Genomic DNA, 22,905 nt, shown 5'->3' with positions numbered 1-22,905 from the left:
CCTCTAAAATTTGACACTGCCGATAGCACGGCCCTTCAATCTTCGCCGACCGCCGGGTGCACTTGCGGCTATAGTGTCCGCCGATCTGAGTTTCCTTTTCGAGTTGGGCCAAGCAAACAACTTTTGTCTCTGATAGTGTCATGGTCCTTATCTGCCTGGGTGGCGTCACTGCCACGTGAGAATACTTAGACAGAAATAACGGTTCCGGAGGTGGTCCTGGGAGAGCAGCATTGTGCAGAATAATTTCTGCTTTCCACACAGCTGGACGCTTTTGCATGCAGGAGTTCATCAGCACAAGTGTGCGTATGGCATCAAGTCCGAGGCCTAGGGAGACAGAAAAAAAGGCTGAGCGTTCAGGTTATAATTACTCAGTAGGCATGCGTGACATACAAAATCTTTCTAGTTTTATAAGTAGTTTTGCTTTTCTCATGTATTATCAAAACGTCATTTTCAACTTGAGTAAAAATGACCAAAAAATTTGTCTCCTGTTGGAGACTGGTTGTTCTATTGAACACTATCACACAGAGATTGTGTGGTCACGTGATACAGATGAGCCTTAGATTGGGTGCTTTTTAGGGGTATTGAGTGCAAGGGTAGCGGTTTTTTTCAGTTCAGACATTCCGGTTTTCTTATACTTTCAGCGGCTGAGTTATTTCGCACTGGTTCCCACTGGATTATTGTTGAAATAAAAATCTTGCAGAGAGCTCTTTTACTGACTTACGATCTTTAGTTAACGCTTGGCCATATTTCGGTGGCTTTATATAAGCTGATTCTAATGTGACTGTGCTGCTGAACTCCACAAACTCCCGCGCGCGCTTCCGATGTGCAGTGCGTGGTTTAAAATAACTTTCCGGTAACATGTCCGTTTTGGTGACAAGTGAATTGGTGCTTTCTTTTTTTTTATGTGTGTGTGATGACGTTAAGCACCAAAACACTGAGTAACTACTTCTGTGTTGTGCTTCCATCTTTCTGTTGGATCTAAAAACTGCAGCTGATTAAGAAGAAAGAACGGATCAGAATATAGCCACTTCGCTGATCCGTTTTCTAGGATTGTCTGTTTATTACACCATCTTTATATCCTGCGAGGGTAACGAATACCGCAGAGATGCAAACTCTATTTCATCTTAGCCAGAATCTGTTCTGTTATTGAGATGGCAGGCCCGTAGATCTCGTCGAAGTAAGGCAGCTGGGATTTAACTCGCTCGTAGTAGCCGGCAAGCTTGGGAAACTTGTCTTTGTCGAAGTAGCCACTCTGAAAAAAAAAATTCCGAACCAGGGGATTAGGCAATATCTTAGGACATTTTCTTATGCCTTTTAATTTTTTTTTACTCGTATGCACGACCGCAAGCGCACACCTACTATAGGAGAGACAAATGCCCAGGGCATGCGGACACTCGCAAAAAGCGTATTTCTGGCGGCAAGTTATTGTTTAACGCCACGCCCATTCCTGCTAGAGGGGGCTGACCGGCCGAGAACGTCTTACGAACCGCGTTCAAATCCTTCGGCTTGATACACGAAGCAACGATCTGGCGGGTGCTCAATAGCGAGTTGCTGGTAAACTCCAATATAAAATGTAGCTGACCGGCACGTTATCAAAGTGGCGGCATACGCCGCGAAACGCGCCAACTTGTCCACTCATCGTGTAGCATGCCTCTGGATCAGAGCCCAAGGGAGGAGGAGCGGGCTTTCATGCGAGCACCACTTGGTGCACAATATGGACGCGCCATTCTCGGGCCAGTAGGGGACTCCTATGACGCAGCGACGTACTTTAACCAGCGACTGCGCGTCCGCGGCAGTTCTGTTCACGATAGTATAAGCCTTTCTTGCCGGTGCGGTCGGAGTGGGTGGCTCGATACGCCGTGTTAGCTTGGTGACTCTGGCCGGGTGCTTTCTTGCGCTGTTATGGCGTTGGATGCGCATTCCGCGTGTTTTTCTTCGTGGGCCACGCACTCACTTTGCGATCTGGAGTTCTCTACAAACGCAACGTTTCCAACAACAAACAAGCGTTCCTACTTGTCGTACCATCACAGTGGCGGCCTTAGATCTTGAGTGCCTGTCATGATGCACCAATCGCCGGCCCGGCCAACTTGGAGTGAGCCGTACACTCGCATGAATTAGACAAAAGTGTTATTGGCACAGGTTACTCTCATCGGTGCTGGCCTACGTAAAAATATGCCGTGACTGCCGACGTCGGAAGTCTCCTCCATTGAAACCAGCCGGTATTCTTCACCCCGTCGATCGACCGAAGACCCCTTTTCACCGACTGGGCATGGACCTCCTTGGCCATTTTCCGAAGTTCTCCTCTGGAATGCGTTGGATAGTCGCTCCGACCGACTACCTGACACGGTACGCTGAGACCACGTCCTTTGTCGAAGGCACTGCAGCGGAAGTGGCGCAGTTCTTCGTCCAAAACATTGTCTTGAGTCATGGAGCCCTCGCCGTTGTTGTTACTGACCGGGGGCCCACTTAACCCAATCCCGGATGACTGACGCAGACCAGCCATTGACGTGCTACGGCCTATCAACCGAAGACAAACTGGTTGGTAGAGTGACTGAACCCCTCACTAGCCGATATGCTTTCGATGTATGTCAACGTCGAGCATCGAACTCGGGACACCATTCTACCGTACGTAACGTTTGCGTACAACACCGCCCTGCAGGAGACAACCCAACGGGCCCTCGTTCATAATAATAATAATAATAATAATAATAATAATAATAATAATAATAATAATAATAATAATAATAATTGGTTTTGGGGGAAAGGAAATGGCGCAGTATCTGTCTCATATATCATTGGACACCTGAACCGCGCCTTAAGGAAAGGGATAAAGGAGATAGCGAAAGAAGAAAGGAAGAAGAGGTGCCGTAGTGGAGGGCTCCGGAATAATTTCTACCGCCTGGGGATCTTTAACGTGCACTGACATCGCACAGCACACGGGCGCCTTAGCGTTTTTCCTCCATAAAAATGCAGCCGCCGCGGTCGGGTTCGAACCCGACCGCGGCGGCTGCGTTTTTTATGGAGGAAAAACGCTCTGTTTGTCTTCGGTCGGCAGGTGACTACTCCGTTGGATGCTATGTTGCCCTTTGGCCCCTACTGCGACTTTGGCGCTGGCCTCGACGTAGACACCTTCGTTTAGCGTGCTGAGGAAGCACGGCAACTGGCACGACAGCGAATTAACCGTCAACAGGAGACTGACGCCGCTAGGTACATCCTCGAACGTCGCTTCGTCAGTTGCGAGCCCGGCGACTTCGTGTGGATTTGGACACCTGTGCGTCGCCGCGGACTTTCTGAAAAGTTGCTGCACAGATACTTCGGCCCTTACGAAGTAGTTGCCGCTTGAGTGATGTACGTTTCCAGTTGATCCCACCCTAGCGGCTTGCTCATCGCGGCGATCGCACGGAACTGAAGTCGTGCACATTGTTCGCATGAAGCCTTACCACGGCAGTCTACCTGACGTAACGGCGGTTTACTGGAGCCGTGTGCTAACCTTTCTCTGACTTTTGCCTCCTAGCCGCATCGTGTCGATGCTGCAGAAGAGGGGGGCAGTGATACATGCCACTGCAGAAGTGCCATTGTAGAAGTGGTATTGTAGAAGTGGTATTGTAGACGTAGAAGTAGAAGCGCATGCATTAGTAGAGGCAGAAGTTCATTTTCTTTCCCTCGCGCGCTCCGACCACTTAGAGACCGCCGCAGTTTTTCGTCTCTCTTCCGGTTGCTCTTTCGCATTGCACATCGCAATATCATATCAGAAGCCCTTCCGACACATGAGCCAGAACCCTGATGTCACTGTGAACGAACGACGCTCAAGAAAACTCGCGTCTGAAGCTACTGTTACTACTTTTCTTTTGTGCAGGACAGCAAGCGCTTAGAATATTGAAGCATTGCGTCGTCTGTCCCCGAAGGAGAATTTTTTTGCTTTTGTTTAGGAAGACTACAAGCTGGAATAGCCGCGGAGACGTGCTCTGTGGCGGCCAGGAAGGAAATCGTCGTATAAATGCTGTGGTGAATGGTGTTTTTGTATGAAGCAATTCAGTTGATTCTCCTTAGAGTCCGAGTAATCCCGCAGGATCGATATCAACAAAAGGGCAGGAAGAACAACTTTTAATTGATCAATTAAGTGCATTTTGACCGTAGTTAAAGCGAAGTGGTTTGATAACTAGGCGACCCCACTCTGGACCCGTTCCCATTCACTCGCTACGACTTATTTCAGTACCGCTACAAACCGGTGTTTTAAATGCGCGTGCTCTATCGTTTGCAGCATTTGGCTCTATATGGCCTTAACAGGTTGAGCTGCGTTTTGGCAATACAGACCAAAAAGCGCATTTAATAGGTGACATAGCGACTGAAAATATCTTGGCTATTTATGCATGAAGTGTTAGCAAATTTGGCACCCCTCAGAAACTTGTTCTGCTGATTCGAGAGCACAAGTGGTTTACTTTAGCTGCTGCGGTTGTTCGGTTGTGACAGTTAAGAACCTCGTTGAATAATACCAGTATTAATGGCTAACTAAGAAGGAAGCGCACAAGATTTTGGTGTCAGCATTTTTTAAAGATAATGCGTTTGCTTTCTCGACAATAGTTTTGAACACCCTAAAATTGGCTGCGCATGATCCCGATGCGTAGAGCACAACCTGGGCTTCTGTAGACAAGGTACTGTTGGGGACAAAGTTCTATGGACCACGTGTTACTAAAACTAAATAGATGGATTTATTATTAGCCAGTGGCTGGGGACCACAATTGTGAATATTATGGAACAAAATTTTGACTTTCACCTCCAGCCGCCTGATAATAGCAGAGTTACCGACTTTGCTTGAGGCACACGTGGTCCAGAGACTACTATCCGTTTCCATACGCCAAATAACGCGCCCCTCACGTTGCGAATTGTGTGGTGAAAAGGATTTGCACCGACACTGATAAAGAGGGAACACTGGTTTGAAGTTAAACAATGCGGTGCGTAGTTAGCGCTCCACTTCTTCCACTGCGCCACCAAAAATTGTTGCCGACAACCACTCGAACCGGGGTAAACGTGAAACCACACACCCAACGGTTAGAGGCGAACGTTTAGCTAATAGCATTCCTTGCCTAGGCACTCTCGGCGTAACCGTATAAGAAAAATCAGATGGCATAGAGAAGAACTGCTAGCTCGCAGTAATATGCTCGTTCCTCTCACTACACTGTTATATGGCGCTGCGATACGCATAACAAATTTCATCGGAGATTACCTATAAATTTCGTTTCAGTGATTTTTTGTGTAGGGCAAGATGCTCTTGAACGCTGTGGGATGTAAAATCAGTTGATGACCTCTCTTAAACACAGCAGATTTTGAGCATGGTACTCATTGCTTAGAAGGCATACCACGTGTGCCTCAGTAAAGCCGGCATATGCTCCCTCCACTTGAAGGCCCAGTGAGGAGCAGGCGTGAGTATTGACCTTGCGGCATAACATTGGTATTCTGTTATTATTGGCTGCTGTGAAATACTTTGACCCTTTTCGTTTTAGTGATGGAGGGCACGGCTTCGTAAGACCTTTTTTCAGATGTTTCCGGTAGCCTTCATTGATTTGTATGTGACCTGTCTACCACAATCGAATAAATAAAACCAAAGAAAGGAAGCTTAACCGAAGAGCAACAGAGGGAATGTTTCTGGTCAGCACGACCAGGGAACTTATTTGTTGAAGCATTTAACCACAGATAAACCGAGTACCAAGCCGGACGAAAACCTTTACCCATTCGAAACCAGCGGGTAGCCGGAGGCATTGGACATTGAAATTCTCTACTGCAGAGGTGGAGCTGGAGGCAGGGACAACAATAGGCCAGCGCTGCGGTAAGCAAGAACCATTGTATTTCATACGATAACAAACATAAATACGGCCGCAATAAAGTGAAGGCCGTCTGATATATACAAGCGGGAAAAAGAAATTAAACAACCAAGCTGGGTGACGAAATCCGGAGCGGAGCGTGGTCCGTGCTTGTAACAACCTTCATATATTTCTGGTCGTGTCGGTTAAGAAGGAAAAGATAGAGGGTCTTCTTTATTCCTCAATATTTCTGGCGTACGCAAGTCAGATCATTTTTTTTTGCAGTAGGGTGATGCTTAATTGAATAGCTATCTGTCTATTGGTTTTCTAACCCTCAGTGCAATGTGCGACAGGGACTCTTTAGGGAGATCAGATATCGTTGCTGAATTGAAAACCAATCACTTTCGCCCGTCCTCCTTCATCCTATCTCTTTTTTTACTCACATGGACATTAAAGGAGACGCTGGTGCTGATTATGGCTCCGGCTACTCCTTTTCACATAATTTAAGGAAAACACTGGAACATAACACTCAGCAAAGCACAGCTACTACACACATAATTCACCATATGGATAATACAAGAGACACACCAGGAATGCTACCATGAAATATTAAATGTAAAGTAAGCATTAGAGGTGGGCAACCTCATGACGTTGACCTCAACCTCAAGATGACCTCAACCCCACGTCGTGAGGTGAGGTTGAGGTGAGGTCGGCGAAGGTTAGAAATTTTCTGAGTGAGGACAGCAAATCAGACCTCAACCTCACGCGTGATTCGAAGAGACCAGCGCGGAAACAGACAGGGACACGAGAAGAAAAAAAACACTGACGACAGGACGAGCGCTGACTAACAACTCTTTATTGTCGAGGAACACCCAGCACAATATATGCCAAAACACCACGTGACAGTCAGGGGGCCAAAGATTACAACCTAATCTACAGTCATCGAGGGGCGGCCAACACATGATTGAACCAGAAGTAAAAACCACAAAGTGAAAAAAAGGGATGAAACTTTATGAAGTGAACATATCAAAAGTACTTTAACCAGCAAAAAACCAAGGAAAAAAACACAAGTGCCAAACAACATCGTGGCCAAAGGGCGGTGTCAAGAACACTTTCACAACAGCAAAGAGCGAGCCTAAAACGGCCCAAGCAAGCGAAGCAAAAGCAGAGTCAGAAATCTAAAAACAGATAGAACGTCATCCTACCCTACAGATGCCACAAACAACTAAAATCATATGAAAACAACCTAAAAAGCAAAAACTTGTCAACGCCAATAAGGTAAGAGGTAAAAAACAGTCTGCATGTAAAAACACAATTTGGACAATTACCACTTATGAGCCGCACCAAAAAACCTGAGGAGAAGAATGCGCACGGGCTATCATAGGAAAATTTATGAGCAAACGGGAAGTGGCAGGCGAACACGTAAAATCAGTAATCTTTAGGCATGGTCAAGGAAGCGCATTTCTATCTCGTGCAGTGAAATTGAGGGCGTGCTTACGCAACTGTCCCCTGCCTTAGCAATAAAGTAGGCCTCAATGACCTCCCTTTCTGTTTTGTTTTTTGATGTTGCTAGGAACCTTGTGTTCTCTAATATAGGTTTACACTTGTGGCGAGGCTGGTTGCAGTGGTCTGCTAGATTACTTCCAGACCCTCTATCTACGTTGAGGAAGTGCTCCCTGGCCCTGACATTAAAGCATCTTCCCGTCTGGCCTATGTACACACAACCGCACGTTAGGGGTATCTGATAGGCAACCCCTGTCCGGCAGTGTGTGTACCGTTGCCCGTGTCTCGTAGTGCAGGTCGCCTTTCTTGCCTTGTTGTTCAAGACACACATCCTCGATAGCTTGCACGGTGCGGAAAAGACGACCTTGACGTTATACCGTCCTGCTACCTTTCTCACGTTGTGGGACATCTTGTGAAGGTACGGTATGACTGCAACGCGTTTCTTCTCTCGCTCCTTCCCAACCTGCCTCCCCTCCTTTAACTTTTTGACCATCGCCTCACATATATCAGTAACTAATGAAGGCGTGTACCAGGCAGAGTAGAGGCGCTGTACCTGGTTGTCAAAGCTTGATTTTGCCATATGCACACAACTCTTGGCTAACGCCGCCTGAAGTGCGTTTGTTACTATCATTCTTTTTATTAACTTTGAGTGCGCGCTGTCAAATGATAGCAAACTCATTCTAGACCTTACGTTGTAATACCAGCAAACATGGTCGTCCTTAAAAAGAAGAAACACGTCTAAAAACTGGATGCTGTTATTCACAGGCAACTCAATGGTGAAATTCAGACCACCAGAAAAGGCTTTGAACAGTTTGAGGTTGTGTGAGGTCATCATTCAGTGAGGTCAAAATATTGAGGTGGAGACTTTTTGCAGTTGCCGCGGCTTACCGCGACGAGTGCCTGTTCCGAAGCGGACTCGGAGTGTACCACCGCAGTGTTTATGCAGTGAAGCTTGGTGTTCGGTTTCCCCTGTCTAGACATCCGGATGCCACCGTCCGCTCTTAGGTTTTGGTGCTGCGCCGTAATGTCCGTTCAGCCCGAGCTTACAGGAGGAGGCAACCCTATGGTCTTCCTGGAAGGAGTGCTGCTGCCACGGCACGCCACCCTCCCTCCCCCTTCCGCCATTGGCGTAGCAGCCGTAGCTGCCTGTCGGTCGGCTGAAACTCCCGGGAGCGCGCAAAACACAAAACTCGCGTTGAAACGCGGTTGCTCTGTCCGATGCCGCAAACAGATAAGTTCAGTATAACACGGAATAAATTCGTCGCAGTGCGGATGGCCCGAACCAAGGCTGCTTCATGTTTGTGCTCCTTGCCGGCGCTGTCGTCACGGCTCTTGCCTTGCAATCGTGTAAAGGGGATCGTGCTGTTCATTACACGGTTACTTAACAGAAACTGGAGCAGTCGGCTCAGGCGATAGAAAGGGATTTAGACGGTTCCTTGAAAAAAGCACGAAGCAATGAAAAGCTGTATAACACCGTCGAAGCTTTTGGTCGGTGTTGAATCTCATACTACTTATGTATATTCCGGTTCCGTAATGCAAGCAGTTTCAAATAAAATTTAATTCTATATCATTCCGAGTAACCAATCTTTGGATTCTTGTTCCTTGTTCATTATTAGAAATTCACATTTTATGCCGACACCGCAGTATGGGGTAAAGGTAACAGCATAGCGATGTTATAGCAGTAAAAAAAATGCAAAACTATAATGCATGTGTGATGATGTGATAGCTGAGTCCTTTTACTTTTTTAATGAAGATGTGTGAATTGATCTGAATAAGTGCGGCGATGTGCTGCTGAGTCGCTGTTTCACACCTTCTAAAATGACGTTTAATGGGGCAAACCGTTGTTCGCTTCTGTTTTGAGTGTGCGATTTGTTTGTAAGTTTGTAATCAATCTCTTTTTTTTTCTCGTATGGGATCAATTAGGTTGGCGGCCTGCCTTGCAGACGACCAGGCAATACCCACACCGTTATATTTTCTTTAACTATTCTGCAGAGACCCATAGTTCACCTTAAACGGCTTCGCGGTATTCTCGCGCTGTGCTCGCGGGTAAAAACGTCGAGGACACCGGCGTAGCATTGATTAGTTCAGTTATGAAGGAAAACAATTGATTAACTTAAAGCAGCTTATCTGAAACTGGTTGACGAAATAGTATCCAGAATTATGTTCAGGCGCATGAGTATTTAGGCGTTTTTTTTTTATCTCGAGAAGGGGGGGGGGGGGGCGGGAGGGGGGGAAAGATTTCGCTGCGTCGAAATTTGACTGGGCAGCCGGGGTGCTCTTGGCAGAGAGAGCGGTTCACGCTGTCCACACTAGGCCAGTTGCTTTGCCAGTGTTGCTTCAATAGTCGGCACATTGTTCGAAGACGTTATCTAGCCCGTTCTTGCAAAGAACCGCAGGACACGGAGTTATCGGCGAATTTCCGGGATTTCGAAATCATTACAATCTCCACCTGCAGGGAAGTGGAGAAAACGAGGGATGGTCTTGACCTCCCAAGAATATCAACATCATCATTCTTATTTATTAGAGGCGGCTATTTCCGTTTTTTCGCAGAATTATTGCCTTCGGTTGCTGGGTAATGCACAATATTTAGTGAACATTCTGGCAATTTTTAATTCAGTAGCAGTATATCAGACTTCCCCGGGCTCATAAACATACTTTATTATCATCATCATCGCCATCATCTCGAGGGTCAACGGCATGTGTCGTTGCATGATCTTTGCAGCATGTCACACATGAGAGCTGGCGCGTTTATTTGCTGAACAATCCGAATGTCATTAATGTGGACCGGGTTGTGGGTACTCTTTGTAATGCGTCATGCGGCCACCACGATGGCTCAGTGGTTATGGCGCTAGGCTGCTGACCTGAAAGACGCGGGTTCGATCCCGGCCGTGGAGGTCGAATTTCGATGGAGGCGAAATTCAAGAGGCCCGTGTACTATGCAAAGTCAGTGCACGTTAAACAACACCAGGTGGTAGAAATTTGCCCACCCCTTCACTACGGCGTCCCTCACAGCCTGAGTCGCTTTGGGACGCTGAAGCCCCATAAAGCATAATGTGTCATGCCGCATGTGTAGCAATGTGGCATCCATATGGACCTTGAAATGGAGGTGGGGACCTGGTATGACGTGACATTACATCGTTGTGACGCGAAAAGTCATAACACCTCATTACATCGTTGTCACGTGACCCTGTATGACGTCACACCCATATGATGACATCACTAATCGTGTTAATTAATAAGCGTCACCTGATTACATTAATCAACATAATTTATATATGTTAATAAATCTGTGTTCATTAGTATTAATCAATGATCTGACGTTATCAAATTCGTCGCATGACTCCTCGGCTCGTGAGTCACATGGTGCCATTTTTTTATACACTTTTATGTAGATATGACCATGAAACTGATCCATCTAATGCTATCACATTAATAAAAGAAGCCGCGCGCTTCTACATAGACATACATAAAACGCGCCTCTGTTAGTGACCCGCCGCGGTGGCTCTGTAGTTAGGGTGCCCGTCTACTGAGCCGGAGTACCCGGGTTCAAATCCGACCGCAGCGGCCCCGTTTCGATGGAGGCAAACCGCAAAAGGCGCCCGTCTGCTGTGCGATGTCCGCGGAGACCTCCACTACGGCACCTCTTTCTCTCTTCTTTCTTTCACTCCCACCTTCCTCACTTCCCTTACGACGCAGCTCCGGTGTCCACCGACATAAGTGAGACAATTACTGCGCATTTCCCCTTCTAAAAAAGAAAAAGAATTTTCAACCAATTCAGTTGGTGTACTACAGTCGCAACTTAAGTGTTTTCGAAGGCAGTATACAGAAGATTGAAAAGAGCGTTTGCTGGGTGGCGAAAATTTCATCTACGCTGAGTCGTCTCGCTATGCCGGACTGAGCTAGACAATCGAAATAAAACAGATATGCGTTGCGTAGCCGTTACATTCGCAAGTACATCGGCGACCAGTTTCATTACATTCGCTAAATATTCTGAAGTCGAAGAAGAGTATCGTGAATACCTCTCCCCCCTCCAAATTTCTGGCAGATGGTGTAAAAGGTCTGTATTTGTCAACTGCCGGTTCTTGCGTGAATGAGCGAGAGGCTTCCAATACGAGCAAGGTTACATGATGAAGATTGCCGAATACTGACAGTGATAAGCTTGCAAATAGTTAGTGAGGCAAACTTAATGAATAAAGTCTCCGACGTACTGGTGGTAACCGCGTAAGGGACACCCCTGCCAGCAGGCCATATACTCTCCGAGGGTTCACGGCATTTTATAACATTCTCCAATTTAGTGCACATAAATACGGTAGTGTTTGTACACACCTTATGAAATAATTACAGGCCGCTTAGAGCCGCTATTGTCATCACAATGGTACTACCATAATTTTGGCTTTCCTTTCTCAAAGGATTCTCAGTATTGTTTTCAACTAAAAGGGTTCTTAATCGCTTTCACTATTTTTTTTGTTTTCTGAGGTCGAGCAACCGACATCACCCTAAGCATCTGAAGTTGAGTTGAGGTTTAGTGAGGCCGGCAGTGGCCTCGGGATAAGCGAGGTGAGGGCGTCTCAGGAGACCTCAACTTCAACTGATGAGGTTGAGGTTCAGTGAAGTCGGCAAGGTTGTTTTTTCTGAAGTTGAGGTGAAGCCGACATTTTTGAGGTCAAATGCCCACCTGTGCTTGTCATTGATTTTACCCAATGACATAAAATGAAGATATGCTACCTAATTTCGCTCTTAACCATATGCAAGCCAAACCGGTTCCTCCTATTGTCTGTTCAACTGATGCCGCGCACTTGAAGGTAAGTTTATGGTTTAGGGGTGTTTAACGTCCCAAAGTAGTCAGGCTATGGGGGACGTCGTAGTGAAGGGCTCTGGAAATTTCGACCAGCAGGGGTTCTTTAACGTGCACTGACATCGCACCGTACACGGGTCTCTAGAATTTTACTTCCATCGAATTTCAACCACCGCGGCTGGGATCGAACCCGCGTCTTTCGGGTCAGCAGCCGTACGCCATAACCACTGTGCCACCGTGCGGTCGTTTTCGAAGGTAAAACCATGCGATTTGAAACGTATAGACAGCGGCTCCACTTGCGATGCTTACCTCAACAGCGAGAGTAACGTGTCCGATGAGGCATAGGTCAGCAACGGTGATTCTGTCGCCGACAGCAAACTTCTCACCGCCAATGAGGTTCTCCAGTCCTTTCAACACGTTCTGCTCGAACGCCCTCAGTTCCTCCTCGGTCGGCTTGATGCTGTCGAAGAAGCGTGGGCGCTGGGTGGAGAGGCGGAGAAGGCAATGAGCGGGACAGTGCAGTTATAAATGCAGTCGCCGCAGACGTCGTGCTTTATTGGGGCTAGGGCTATGTGCTGAAAAAATCTCGTTTTTGTTCACACGGTCTATTTTTGAAGTCATTAAGTGGAGGAGAGAAGACCATAGCTTTCTGTACAAAATAGCGCAAGCCTCGGGAGCCGACAGTCAATACACTGTACAGCAAGAAGCAAAAAAGAAATTGTCAAAAACAAAGCGCCTTTATGTGCATACAAAAGCAAGTAGTTCTCCGAGTCAACAGGCTGTTGTGAGCGCGTCAATGAGATGTAGTGTATTTCTCCATATTCTGAATACTAAAATTTACTGTGCAGAGGAATCATGTCTTTCAAATATCACAAGTAGAAAGGGTTGCAGATCACCAAAGAGCAAACCATGAAATAAAACGAGAATTTTCAAAAGCCAGTGAGTTTAACACGAGGCGATGCGTTACAGATGAGATTTCCTGTCATGCAAGAATGCGATACGTGAGGTGTATTGTGATGAATGCTTCAACAGTACGTTGGATGGTCACCACCTACGCGCTGTGCAACGCCGATTGCGGGAATCAGTGGAGAGCTGACATACGCGTGCAGAACAGCAAAGGTAAAGCGTACTAATTTCACTTTCTGCGTTATTGTGCTGATTTTCAGCGTCTTGCATTTGCTGTGCGCAGCAGCCTATTCATCATTAGTAACAACCTGATTACGCACCTGCAAGTAAAATGCCTCTCCCATGTCTCTACAATTAACCCTGTCCTCCGCTTGCTCCGGTCTCCATATCTCTGGAAACTTCTTTATCTCATCCGCCCACCTAATTTTCTGCCGTGCCCTGCTACGCTTGCCTTCTCTTGGAGATCATTCCGTTACACTTAAGGACAAGCGGTTATCTTGCCTTCGCATTACATGACCGGTCCAAGTCCATTTCTTCCTCTTGATTTCGGCAAGGATGTCATTGAGGCGAGTTTGTTCCCTGACCCACTCTGCCCACTTCCTGTCTCTTAACGGTATACCTATCATCTTTCTTTCCACTGTTCGCTGCGTTGACCTTAACTTAATCTGAACCCTTTCCGTTAGCCTCCTTGTTTCTGCCTCGTAGGTTAGTACCGGTGAAATACAGCTGTTGTATACTTTTCTCTTGAGGGATATTGGTAAACTGCCATTCATGATCTTGGAGAATCTGCCAAACGCTCCAATTTGTTCTTATACTTCTAGTTATTTCACACTCGTGATCCGCATCTCGGGCCGCTACCTGCCCTAAGAAGACGTATTCCCTCCTCAATTCAAGCACCGCGGTACCAGTTGGAAACTGCTGTTCCCTTCCGAAACTGTTCAACATTACTTCTTTTTTCTGCATACTAGTTTACAGCATATTAATGCCAGCCTAAGAGGTGGACGCGTATATAAAGTATTTGGACGCTTCTCCTCGCAAGCGCTTTATTTTTATTTTAGGCACTAATGTCATTATTATTGAGCCTTCACTGCATGCAGAAAAAACTATACATTGGGTATGTATAGATTCAAATTTTTAGTTTTACTTTGCTATTCAACTGACAACTGCAGCAATGTTAAGAAGCAGCCGGTTTGAAAGTGGCTTAGATAGACGCGGGTGTGCCACGAGCACCTGCTGCACTTGTGAGATTTGGTTTGGTTTTAAAGTCAACGTCCCAAAGTGACTTAGGCTATGAGGGACGCCACTTCCAGAAAGATGCGCAGCAGCCCAGTTCAAGTGCTAAAAAGTGTATGCACACCAAATTTTTATTCCGTTTCTTGATGTGTGGGATGACGTGATAGACATTATTGGATACAAACCCTCAAGTGCAATTCACATGGACCCGGCAAATAGACTAATCTGTGTCTGATATTGTTTTGGTCTCCGTTTCAATAGCGGAACTGCGTAACTACCTGTAAGCTCAGTTCAGGTCCGTGAGGTATACAAAGGCTCCACTCTTGTAATCGGTTCTTCGTTGTATTAATTCACCAGAACTCTTACGCCAGCCTACCCCAAAAGACGGAATAGCAACGAAGGAAGGAGGAGCTGTCAATGAAGAAGCAGCGGTAATATCGCTGGTTTTGTATCGTGACGACCTGAACTGAACTTTGACATCATGACTATCATTCGGCTGTTCAAATCTAAACCAAAACAGAATCTTCACGTGTGAACTATTTTTTTTTTTGCGCAGGCGAATTTGTTTGCTAATTTCTTCGGACCATTCCAATGATTCAAACAAGCAAGCGGAAGATGTGACTCTTCACTTCTGCGTGTATATGAAGATTACAACGTGCGCTCAGCACAACAAAGATTGTTCGTAATTCCTATTTCTTGAACAACCCGCTGCCGATGGGTCCTGATGGTAAAAGCTGTTGTAAGTTTACTGAAGTTCGTTGCAAAGTCCAACGTGTGGAATCCTTTTGTGCGCAGAAATTTCCAACTAATCCATGCACGAAACTAAAACAAAAATTTAGGGGGCACTTTGTTGACCTAAAGTGCGGTGAGGCGAGAGCCTTAAGCGCGATGTTGATTAAGTACACAGTTGCTTGTGAATCTTAAATCCTGGGGACACTGGAGGGCCTTTGGGAGGCATCCGCCTGATTCGACGCCTTTCCGCAAACACTCTCCAGCGTCCTAGACAACGCGAACTGCACGTGCGTTGGCAGGAAGTAGCGTAGTCGTTAGCACGCTCGTCTGCGAAACGGCAGGATAGTGGTTCGAATCCCATCAAGTAAAAAGTTTATTTTTCTTTTCGAGGTGCTGAGGTCCGTGACAGCGGACGGACAAGGTCTCATAGCCGCGAGTATGGTTTGGTTTGGTTTATAGGGTTTTAACGTCCCAAAGCGACTCGGGCTATGAGGGACGCCGTAGTGAAGGGCTCCGGAAAGTTCGACCACCTGGGGTTCCTTAACGTGCACTGACATCGCACAGTACACGGGCCTCTAGAATTTCGCCTCCATCGAAATTCGACCGCCGCGGCCGGGATCGAACCCGCGTCTTTCGGGACGGCAGCCGAGTGCCATTACCACTCAGCCACCGCGGCGGCTAGGCCGCGAGTATGAGCCATTAAAGGCTCTCGCCGTAAAAATCACTGCATGTGCACTTACGAAGAACGCGCCGAGGTGCGTGTGAATGTGGCTGGATGCTGCGGCGAGCACCTGGTCGCTGCGAGTGCGGGCCTTCGCACAGCTGGGGTACAGCTCGGTCTCCGGCGCGTACTTTCGCAGCAGGTAGTAGACGATGGCGCTGCTGTAGGTGTAAACGCAGTCGTTATTTCTAATTCAACTTTCTCTATAAATTAGATGCATATAATCATGAGGGTTTTTGAAGGAGTTCTCGGAGTGAGAGCTGACAGGAGGAAATCGTTTTTAAATAAATGATAAATTCAGTGATTTATATCGAAGCGAGTTAAGCATCATCATCATAATTATTCCTGGCTGCAACAACTGTAAGACAGATCTCTAATCAGCTCTAACTAGCCCTGTCATGCGCCACTTGTGGTCAGTTAAGCTATCAAAGTTATCTGCAGTTACCTCGCCCGCCCCCCTAGATTGCTGCCACCTCGGCAAAGTTTTTCCTGCATTTACTTGCGTTCCGTTATCCTTGTTATCTATTTTTCTCCTCATATGCCCCGCTCAAGTTCATTTCCTGTTCTTCATTTCAGCGAAGATATCCGTTATTGTGAGCTACTTCTCAAAATCACACTGTTCTATTTTGGCTCTTAAAGGCACACTTAAGATGAAATACAAGATTTGACAAAATCTCGTTTGGTCTTGGGTAGTAAATTAATTTCACAGCAGAAAAAAGCAGCGGCAACCAAACTTTGTAACATTTCTGGCCCTACCTGTTGGTAGACACTCTTTTTCTGCTCTGACAAATATTTACTTCACACGACCAGCCGGCATTTAGACAAACCTTAGATTTTATGCAGTTACGACTGTCCCTTGGCCAAATATTTAAAGAGTAACCGCAGCGATGGTCTAGTGGACTCAGCATCCACCTCGCATGCAGGAGGCGCGGGATTCGATCCCCAGTGCCGCCGGATGCCCACCGATGATACAATGTGCACAAGCTTCCCCTAGATGGCATGGCGCTCGGATAATTCAGGGTGAAATGCTTTGGAAATGGGTCTTTTAACCCACCTTGAGTAAATGAAAATACTTTGTGTCATGGCGCTGTTTAGCCGCAGATGCCCTTGCGCCATGAAAATTTGCAATCATCATCAATATTCAAAGAGTGAACAATACTTGCGTACGGTAGCCGAAACGTCTGGAACTTTTCACCTTAAACTATGGCCGGCGCTCCATTTCTCCGTTGGGACATAAACTTACTCCTATAATTTGCCTATCCATAGCCCTCTGCGCTTTTTAAAATTTATTTCAGTGGCTATGGTGGCCTTCGGCACATAAATAACAGCGCGACAGACAGGACAATAAGGAAGAGACACAAACACGAGCGCTGACTTTCAACTGAAGGAAGATTTTATTGCACTGACGGAATTTATACTCCAGGGTCACGCCCACAGCATAGAAACATGAAAACTTGAAAACCAAGCAGCAAGTTTCCTCGCGTTTTTAGCAATCAAGGAAACTAATATCCTTCCTTCTCAAAGTGATTGAAGGTGTGCTCACGCACTTCACTCCTCTTTTATGAATGACATGCGCTTCGAATATATCGCCCACAAGCTGTTACTTGTGTCCCCTGAGCACTTTGCTTTTGTCAAGATTTGCAGTGCACTTGCAGGTGACCACGTGTTGAGGCAGATTCTCTTTCGTGCTGTCTTTGATATCTCCGCTATGTTCTCGGAGCCTATCATTTAAACAACGTCCAGTCGGTCCTATGTAGGATGACCCACAGGACAAAGACACATCGTAGCCTTCTTTTTTAAATTCGGTGAAGGCCTCTCGGATTTCTTATCGCACTGTTTTGGCTGCGTTTCTTCTCGATTGACCATTTAGCAAAATTTTTCCAGTTCTGAGGTGTAGTAAAAGCCACCCTTACATCGGACCGGCCCAGAGCTTTCTTCAAAGTATGACTCACGCCGTGCACATACGGGATCACAACAGTGTTTTCTCGTTCTTCTTGTTCCTGTGTCTTCGTGGCTGCCCGGCGGAAATCTTTCCAAATTTTGTACCCAACACTACAAAGAACAGCGTCCGGGAATCCGGCAATGCGCAACCTTTGTACTAGTTAATTCTTAAAGATTTCTTTGCTACGATGCAGACATTACCTATTCAGGGTGCTTTTCAAGCGCTTGTTGCTGCTGCTGTTTTTACTAGTTTCGAGTAAGCCGAACTGTAAGGCATGAGACCTTTCTTTGAGCGCGGGGAGTAGCACCAACAGATGTGCTCTAGGTGTACGAATAGGCGCAAGTGCAGGAGCTGAGTTGGTTGTCTTGCGGTAATTCCCTCGTCATAGTGAAAGACTTTCTTCGAATATCTTGAAAAGTTCTTCCACATCACTCTGGGGTCCCTACATCACTCTGGGGTGTCATGAACCAACTGGCTCGGCTATTTCCACTCTTGTAACCTTCGGGTTTTAGCCCAATAAACGTCGCATACTTTCATTTTCATGGAAATCGCCATGTTGCTCGACATAACCTGAGAGAGCGTGCCAAATGCGCTAAAATCTTATTTCCGCGCCAAATTTCTTTCTGAAGGTCCGTATAACCACTGATAGTTTGGAATTTACAGGCGTGCTACCTGTTATTGCTTCCGGTACCCAACTGCCTATTGTGAGGTAATATTCCCTTTCCCCACGGTTCATCCTAATTTCTGTGCGCATTATATCAAATTTTTAGCCTACCATTGTACACTGTACATTTTAATGTGCTGTCGTGCACTGATATGCGTTTTCTGAACTGGACGATAATACAACAATGTTTACCAGAAATATGTTAACCAGAAATATTTCAAACGTAACTATACTGACCTCGCAAATACAAAAGAACAAAAAGTTGAAATACTGCGACACAGAAAAACTGAGTATCATGAGTACGGTGTCAGCGAACTTTATGTGAAACATTCTGGAGGAACAAGTTAACACCAGCCAGTTAGTGTGGAACCATAATTTAGAGGTACACTACATAGGATAAGAAGGCCCAATACAGCACATTTTCTTAAAATGCGGTATATGAGTGTATGCTGTGCAGTAATAGTATAAACCAGCAACACATTATATAGAGAAAAGGCAAAAACTCTGCCGTTTTTCGCCCAGCTGGTGTCCGCTGCGGTATTTTGCGGTTTATGCCCGCGCCATCTTCTGGACCAGCGTCGTATATTGCGAGGGGGCTTTGAGTGGGTGTTGCGTGCTGGCACTACGACACGCCCAGCAAGAAGAAAATTTACGAGAAACGTACTTTATGGCATCTGTGATTTCTCTGCTCGTAATGATTTATGTACGCCTCAGTACATATCTTGAAAATAAGTCTCTAAGACAACACTGCATGTCTAGACTAGACCCGCACGCCGCAGCTCCAGGTTTCGCTTGTTGATTGCCTGTGGATTGGTGAAAGCGACCCCTGTCCACGCCACTCATGAAACAAGAAACGCTTTCTCATTTTTAAGTTTGGAATGAATGAAATGGGGTGAGATTGCCTTTTTGTCTGTCCAGAGGGGCGCCCGGAAAAAAATATTAGCACTGTGAAATTCTGAGTAAGGCCCTCCATGCGTTCAAAAGTCAAGAGGCCTGCAGCACGGAGCAAGCCCAGCGTTGAGTACAAAACACTACTGCAGAGCACCACCCGGCTGCTAAGTTCATTGCACTCATAAATACTGACCGGTGCTAGAACCCAGCACAAAGCGATCAAGACAAACAGTGATGTACTCTGGCATACCTCTCGTATACAATGAAGCCATCATCGTCTATTGTAGGCACCTTGTGAAAAGGGTTGATCTGCAATTAAGAAAAAAGGTAAGGTAATGGCAGCAGTCATGAAAAAGAAGCGGCGGCAGGACAGCAGAACGCAGGAGGTCCTCTTAAGAAGATGGCCTCAGAGAATTACAATTAAATCACGTTTTCCCCGCTGGAGAAACAATCAGATGGTGAAGATGACCAGTGAGAGTACGCGAGATATACATATGTCTTGAAATTTCGGACTCCGGCTAGCTTTATTTGGCTCGACCAGTGTAACATACTTTGCCGATGATAGGTTCTAAAGCAGGCTTCAAGGAAGGAATGCAGACTAATCGGCACAATTGCGGTCTCAGAACAGGTGTGCATTTCACATATAAATGACTGGTTTACGGTGTCCGTAATGTCAGCGTTTTTACGTCTCAGGATGGCAGTTTCCGTATGTCCAGATTGGGCTACAGTGCGGACAAGCCGCAGAAAATTCTCTGCCTAGGTTTGTGTATTTGAATAAGCGTGCTATAAATAATATGCAGGAAAAGTAACTTTCAGTTAAAAGCCTGTCTTGATCGAAAACATTGCTATCCAGGTGGGGCCTGGAAGAAGAAAGCAATTAAGTTGTAAATGGACCACAATATATCATCGACAGACTATATCCGATTTTTTGGGAGCTCCCCAAAAGTACAGATGTGTTTTGAGAAAATCAGATGGTTAGTAACTTTCGAACTCGTGCAGGAAATGATGAAGGGGGAGTGCAAGGAGCCACAGGAAGAGCGGTGATGCAGTGGAGGCCTCTGGAACAGTTTCGCTCACATTGCTTTCTTTCACATGCAATAATATTGCACTAGCGCACGGCATCTGTTGCATTTAGCCTTCTAAGCGCAGAGAAAAGGCGCCATAACTCTCGCCTAAAGCCAAAACGCCTCTTCTCGCTCGGTAGCAGTTAGCGTTGGGGCTTCGCACGAACCCCAGAAGAGATGTGAGTGCATTTCACACGTCTGCACTCAACTCGGCGATTTTTACGTATATCGGCCACAAGTGGAGCTGCACTGATCATACGATTATTGCTTCATTCCTAAGCCTCTTCATTGCTAAGCCACAGTGTACACAATTGGTGCAGGCGTCCGCTCTGCGCTCGACTTGGCCCGAGGGTGGCACTAGATGTTGTGGGCTACTAACGACCTCACGCCAGGGCACGGAGCCTATAACGTGACGTGGATTATCCTCACTTCACGGCACTTTGTGAACCTCCATGTCTCTGTTGCTGCCAATCAGGCGACTAGATTATCTTTAGTAGTTGAAGACACTCATGTGCAGAAAAGATGAAAAGTCTTTTACGTGTTTCGGTGTGTCTTATGCCTGACGCCTTCGTGGGCATGCAGTCTTATTAACTACTGGATTTGTCGACACGAGCGCCTGTGTGCTCACAGGCATTCGTAGCAACGCGTGCCAAGTTCAGGTCTTAATTCTCCTATCTGTGCACCGTTATTGCATTTAAGATAGCGCATATTTTATCCAAGGCTTTTTTTTTTTTTTGCGCACGACCTTATGTTGCCTAATAAGTGGAACTTAAGAAATGCAAGTAGAAACTGCGCTACCAAAAGGTCACCGAACACCGCGTACATGGGAAGCTGAGTCAAACTTTGTGGTTTGCCTTAGCTTAACATTCCAGGTCCCCGACCTTGAGGGTGACTAACAGCACTTGCTTGCTGCTAGTCCGTGGCTGATTTTTGGGCCATGTTAGCTTTTTTTACACTGTTACGTAGTAGTTTTACCTTCGTTGGGATTATTGCTCAGCTAAGATTTTTTCTCCGCGTGGGCCGTACAGGCACACACAAAAAGCCGATGAGTGGCGACGCGTCGGGACCGCTGAGACAGGGGGAACTCCTCGTGATTTAGGTCCCCCCACTCCGACAGAGGAAGAAGGGCGTCCGACAAGCTGAAAAGGGCAGTCACTGAGAGTCGGCGATGCTGCTTCCCCTCCCTCAACTGCCTGGCGCTGACGGAACAGCGCAAACGTGAGGGTCGGTGTCAGAAATGAGGCAAACAACCCCCACGCCTCCCCCGCCCATTCTTTTGCGGCATTCATACCGCAGATGCAGCTTCCTCTGCCTACCTTACTCGTCGTGGTTGTTTCTTTCATTTTGGCTTTGTGTTGCAACAGTAATATGAAGCCCAGTTGCGGTGACTGGTACGCTCTCCCATTCCTCCTATCCTTTCCCCCTCCCCCTGCGCGACCTCCAGGATTATTCAGAACCTCAAGTTAACAGTACTGTGAAGTTTAGCAAAAATAAAACAATGCTATAGATAGACCGTCTACAAACAAAAAAAGGCGGTTGAAGCAACACCGCAGCATGGAAAGAAGTCTTCGAGCTAACATCCAGCTCCCAGCTCTGGAAACAAGCCTCCTACCACATATCTGCGCTATCTTTTGGCTGCCTCTCTCTGAGTAGAGACTCGAGGGTGTTTACGGCTGAGTTGTGTCTCCCTACTCCACAGCGCTTCCGCGGCTACGCAAACCATGCATGTAAACCCGTGCCGTTAAAGATATCTCAGCAGAAACTGCAGACCCAAGAAAGCGCCTAGACCCTTTAGTAGCATTTAGTTCTTTCCAGTGGGTAATTTTATAGATTCTGAAATAAAGAAGCACTCCGAAGCGTCCGTATCGCTGCCTATGTTTCACTACGCAAGGAAATAATACGCGGCATAAAAGAGGAGGCAAACATCACTCGCAATTCTCTAGCTAAATCGACAAAAAGACATCAACTGGGCAGAAACAAAGGCACGAGCCAAAGGAACCGCACTCGCCTTCAGGAAGTCATCGCAAAGATGTTCTTTTTTGGTCAAATCTAAGTTCTTGACGCTGAGCTCGACTCCGATTTCCCTGGCCAAAGATTGGATGAGGCCGCAGGGCGGACTTCCGGCAGCGTTGTACAGGACGATGGGCATGGCAGTGCGTAAAGTAAGAAGTTCCAAGATCACAACGATTGAAAAAAGTGCACTTGTGAGCAGGGGAGTGTTGCGTGGCTGCCGACCGCGGTCAGAGAGGAGGACTCAGATTGCCGGTTGGATGTCAGTGTTGCAGCTGCGCGGCTTCATGGACAGGTGGCGCTAGCGGCCTGTACCGCTCTAGTGTTTCTGTATATGCTCTCATATACAGGAACACTAGTACCGCTTGAGGGTGTATAAGGCAACGACATACGTGCGCTTGAGGATCGTAGCTAATAATGTTAGATTGTGGAGGGGACGCGTCGCACGTGTATAGCTTCGGCATTCCTTTGTCAAACGTTAGGCGAGAATATCCGCAAGGTGGCAGATAACAATGGCGGCAGGCAACTTCTTATTTGTTCTCTGGCATCGTCTTACTTCCATGTCACTATGGCTGCGGGCCGCAGTTTGTCTGCAACATAAGGAGAAAAGGTCGTAAAAGTACGCTACAAAACACTCGATACTTGA

General features: G+C 46.6%; 1 protein-coding gene across 1 annotated transcript; it reads right to left on the bottom strand.

Moving 5' to 3' along the window:
* Window positions 1-1,036: 1,036 nt before the first annotated feature.
* Window positions 1,037-22,541, bottom strand: LOC144121858 (glutathione S-transferase 1-1-like). The gene is made up of 5 exons (XM_077655275.1): window positions 22,258-22,541; window positions 19,436-19,494; window positions 15,708-15,849; window positions 12,406-12,576; window positions 1,037-1,252 (listed from the first exon to the last, which is right to left on the bottom strand). The coding sequence occupies exons 1-5, from the start codon at window positions 22,396-22,398 to the stop codon at window positions 1,115-1,117; spliced, it is 651 nt and encodes a 216-aa protein (XP_077511401.1). The 5' UTR covers window positions 22,399-22,541; the 3' UTR covers window positions 1,037-1,114.
* Window positions 22,542-22,905: the final 364 nt, after the last annotated feature.

Source organism: Amblyomma americanum, chromosome 2, assembly GCF_052857255.1.
Source record: "Amblyomma americanum isolate KBUSLIRL-KWMA chromosome 2, ASM5285725v1, whole genome shotgun sequence".
In the NCBI taxonomy this organism is placed as follows: domain Eukaryota; kingdom Metazoa; phylum Arthropoda; class Arachnida; order Ixodida; family Ixodidae; genus Amblyomma; species Amblyomma americanum.
This window is presented reverse-complemented; position numbering and strand designations above follow the sequence as displayed.

Bases quoted from the DNA above. Each gene is read 5' to 3' on its own strand.
- LOC144121858 (XM_077655275.1), bottom strand. From the start codon at position 22,398: ATGCCCATCGTCCTGTACAACGCTGCCGGAAGTCCGCCCTGCGGCCTC. The intron at 19,495-22,257 runs GCGAGTGCGGTT...TCTTAATTGCAG, and splicing joins TTTGCGATGACTTCCTGAAG to ATCAACCCTTTTCACAAGGT. The intron at 12,577-15,707 runs GTAAGTGCACAT...CTCTCCACCCAG, and splicing joins CGCACCTCGGCGCGTTCTTC to CGCCCACGCTTCTTCGACAG.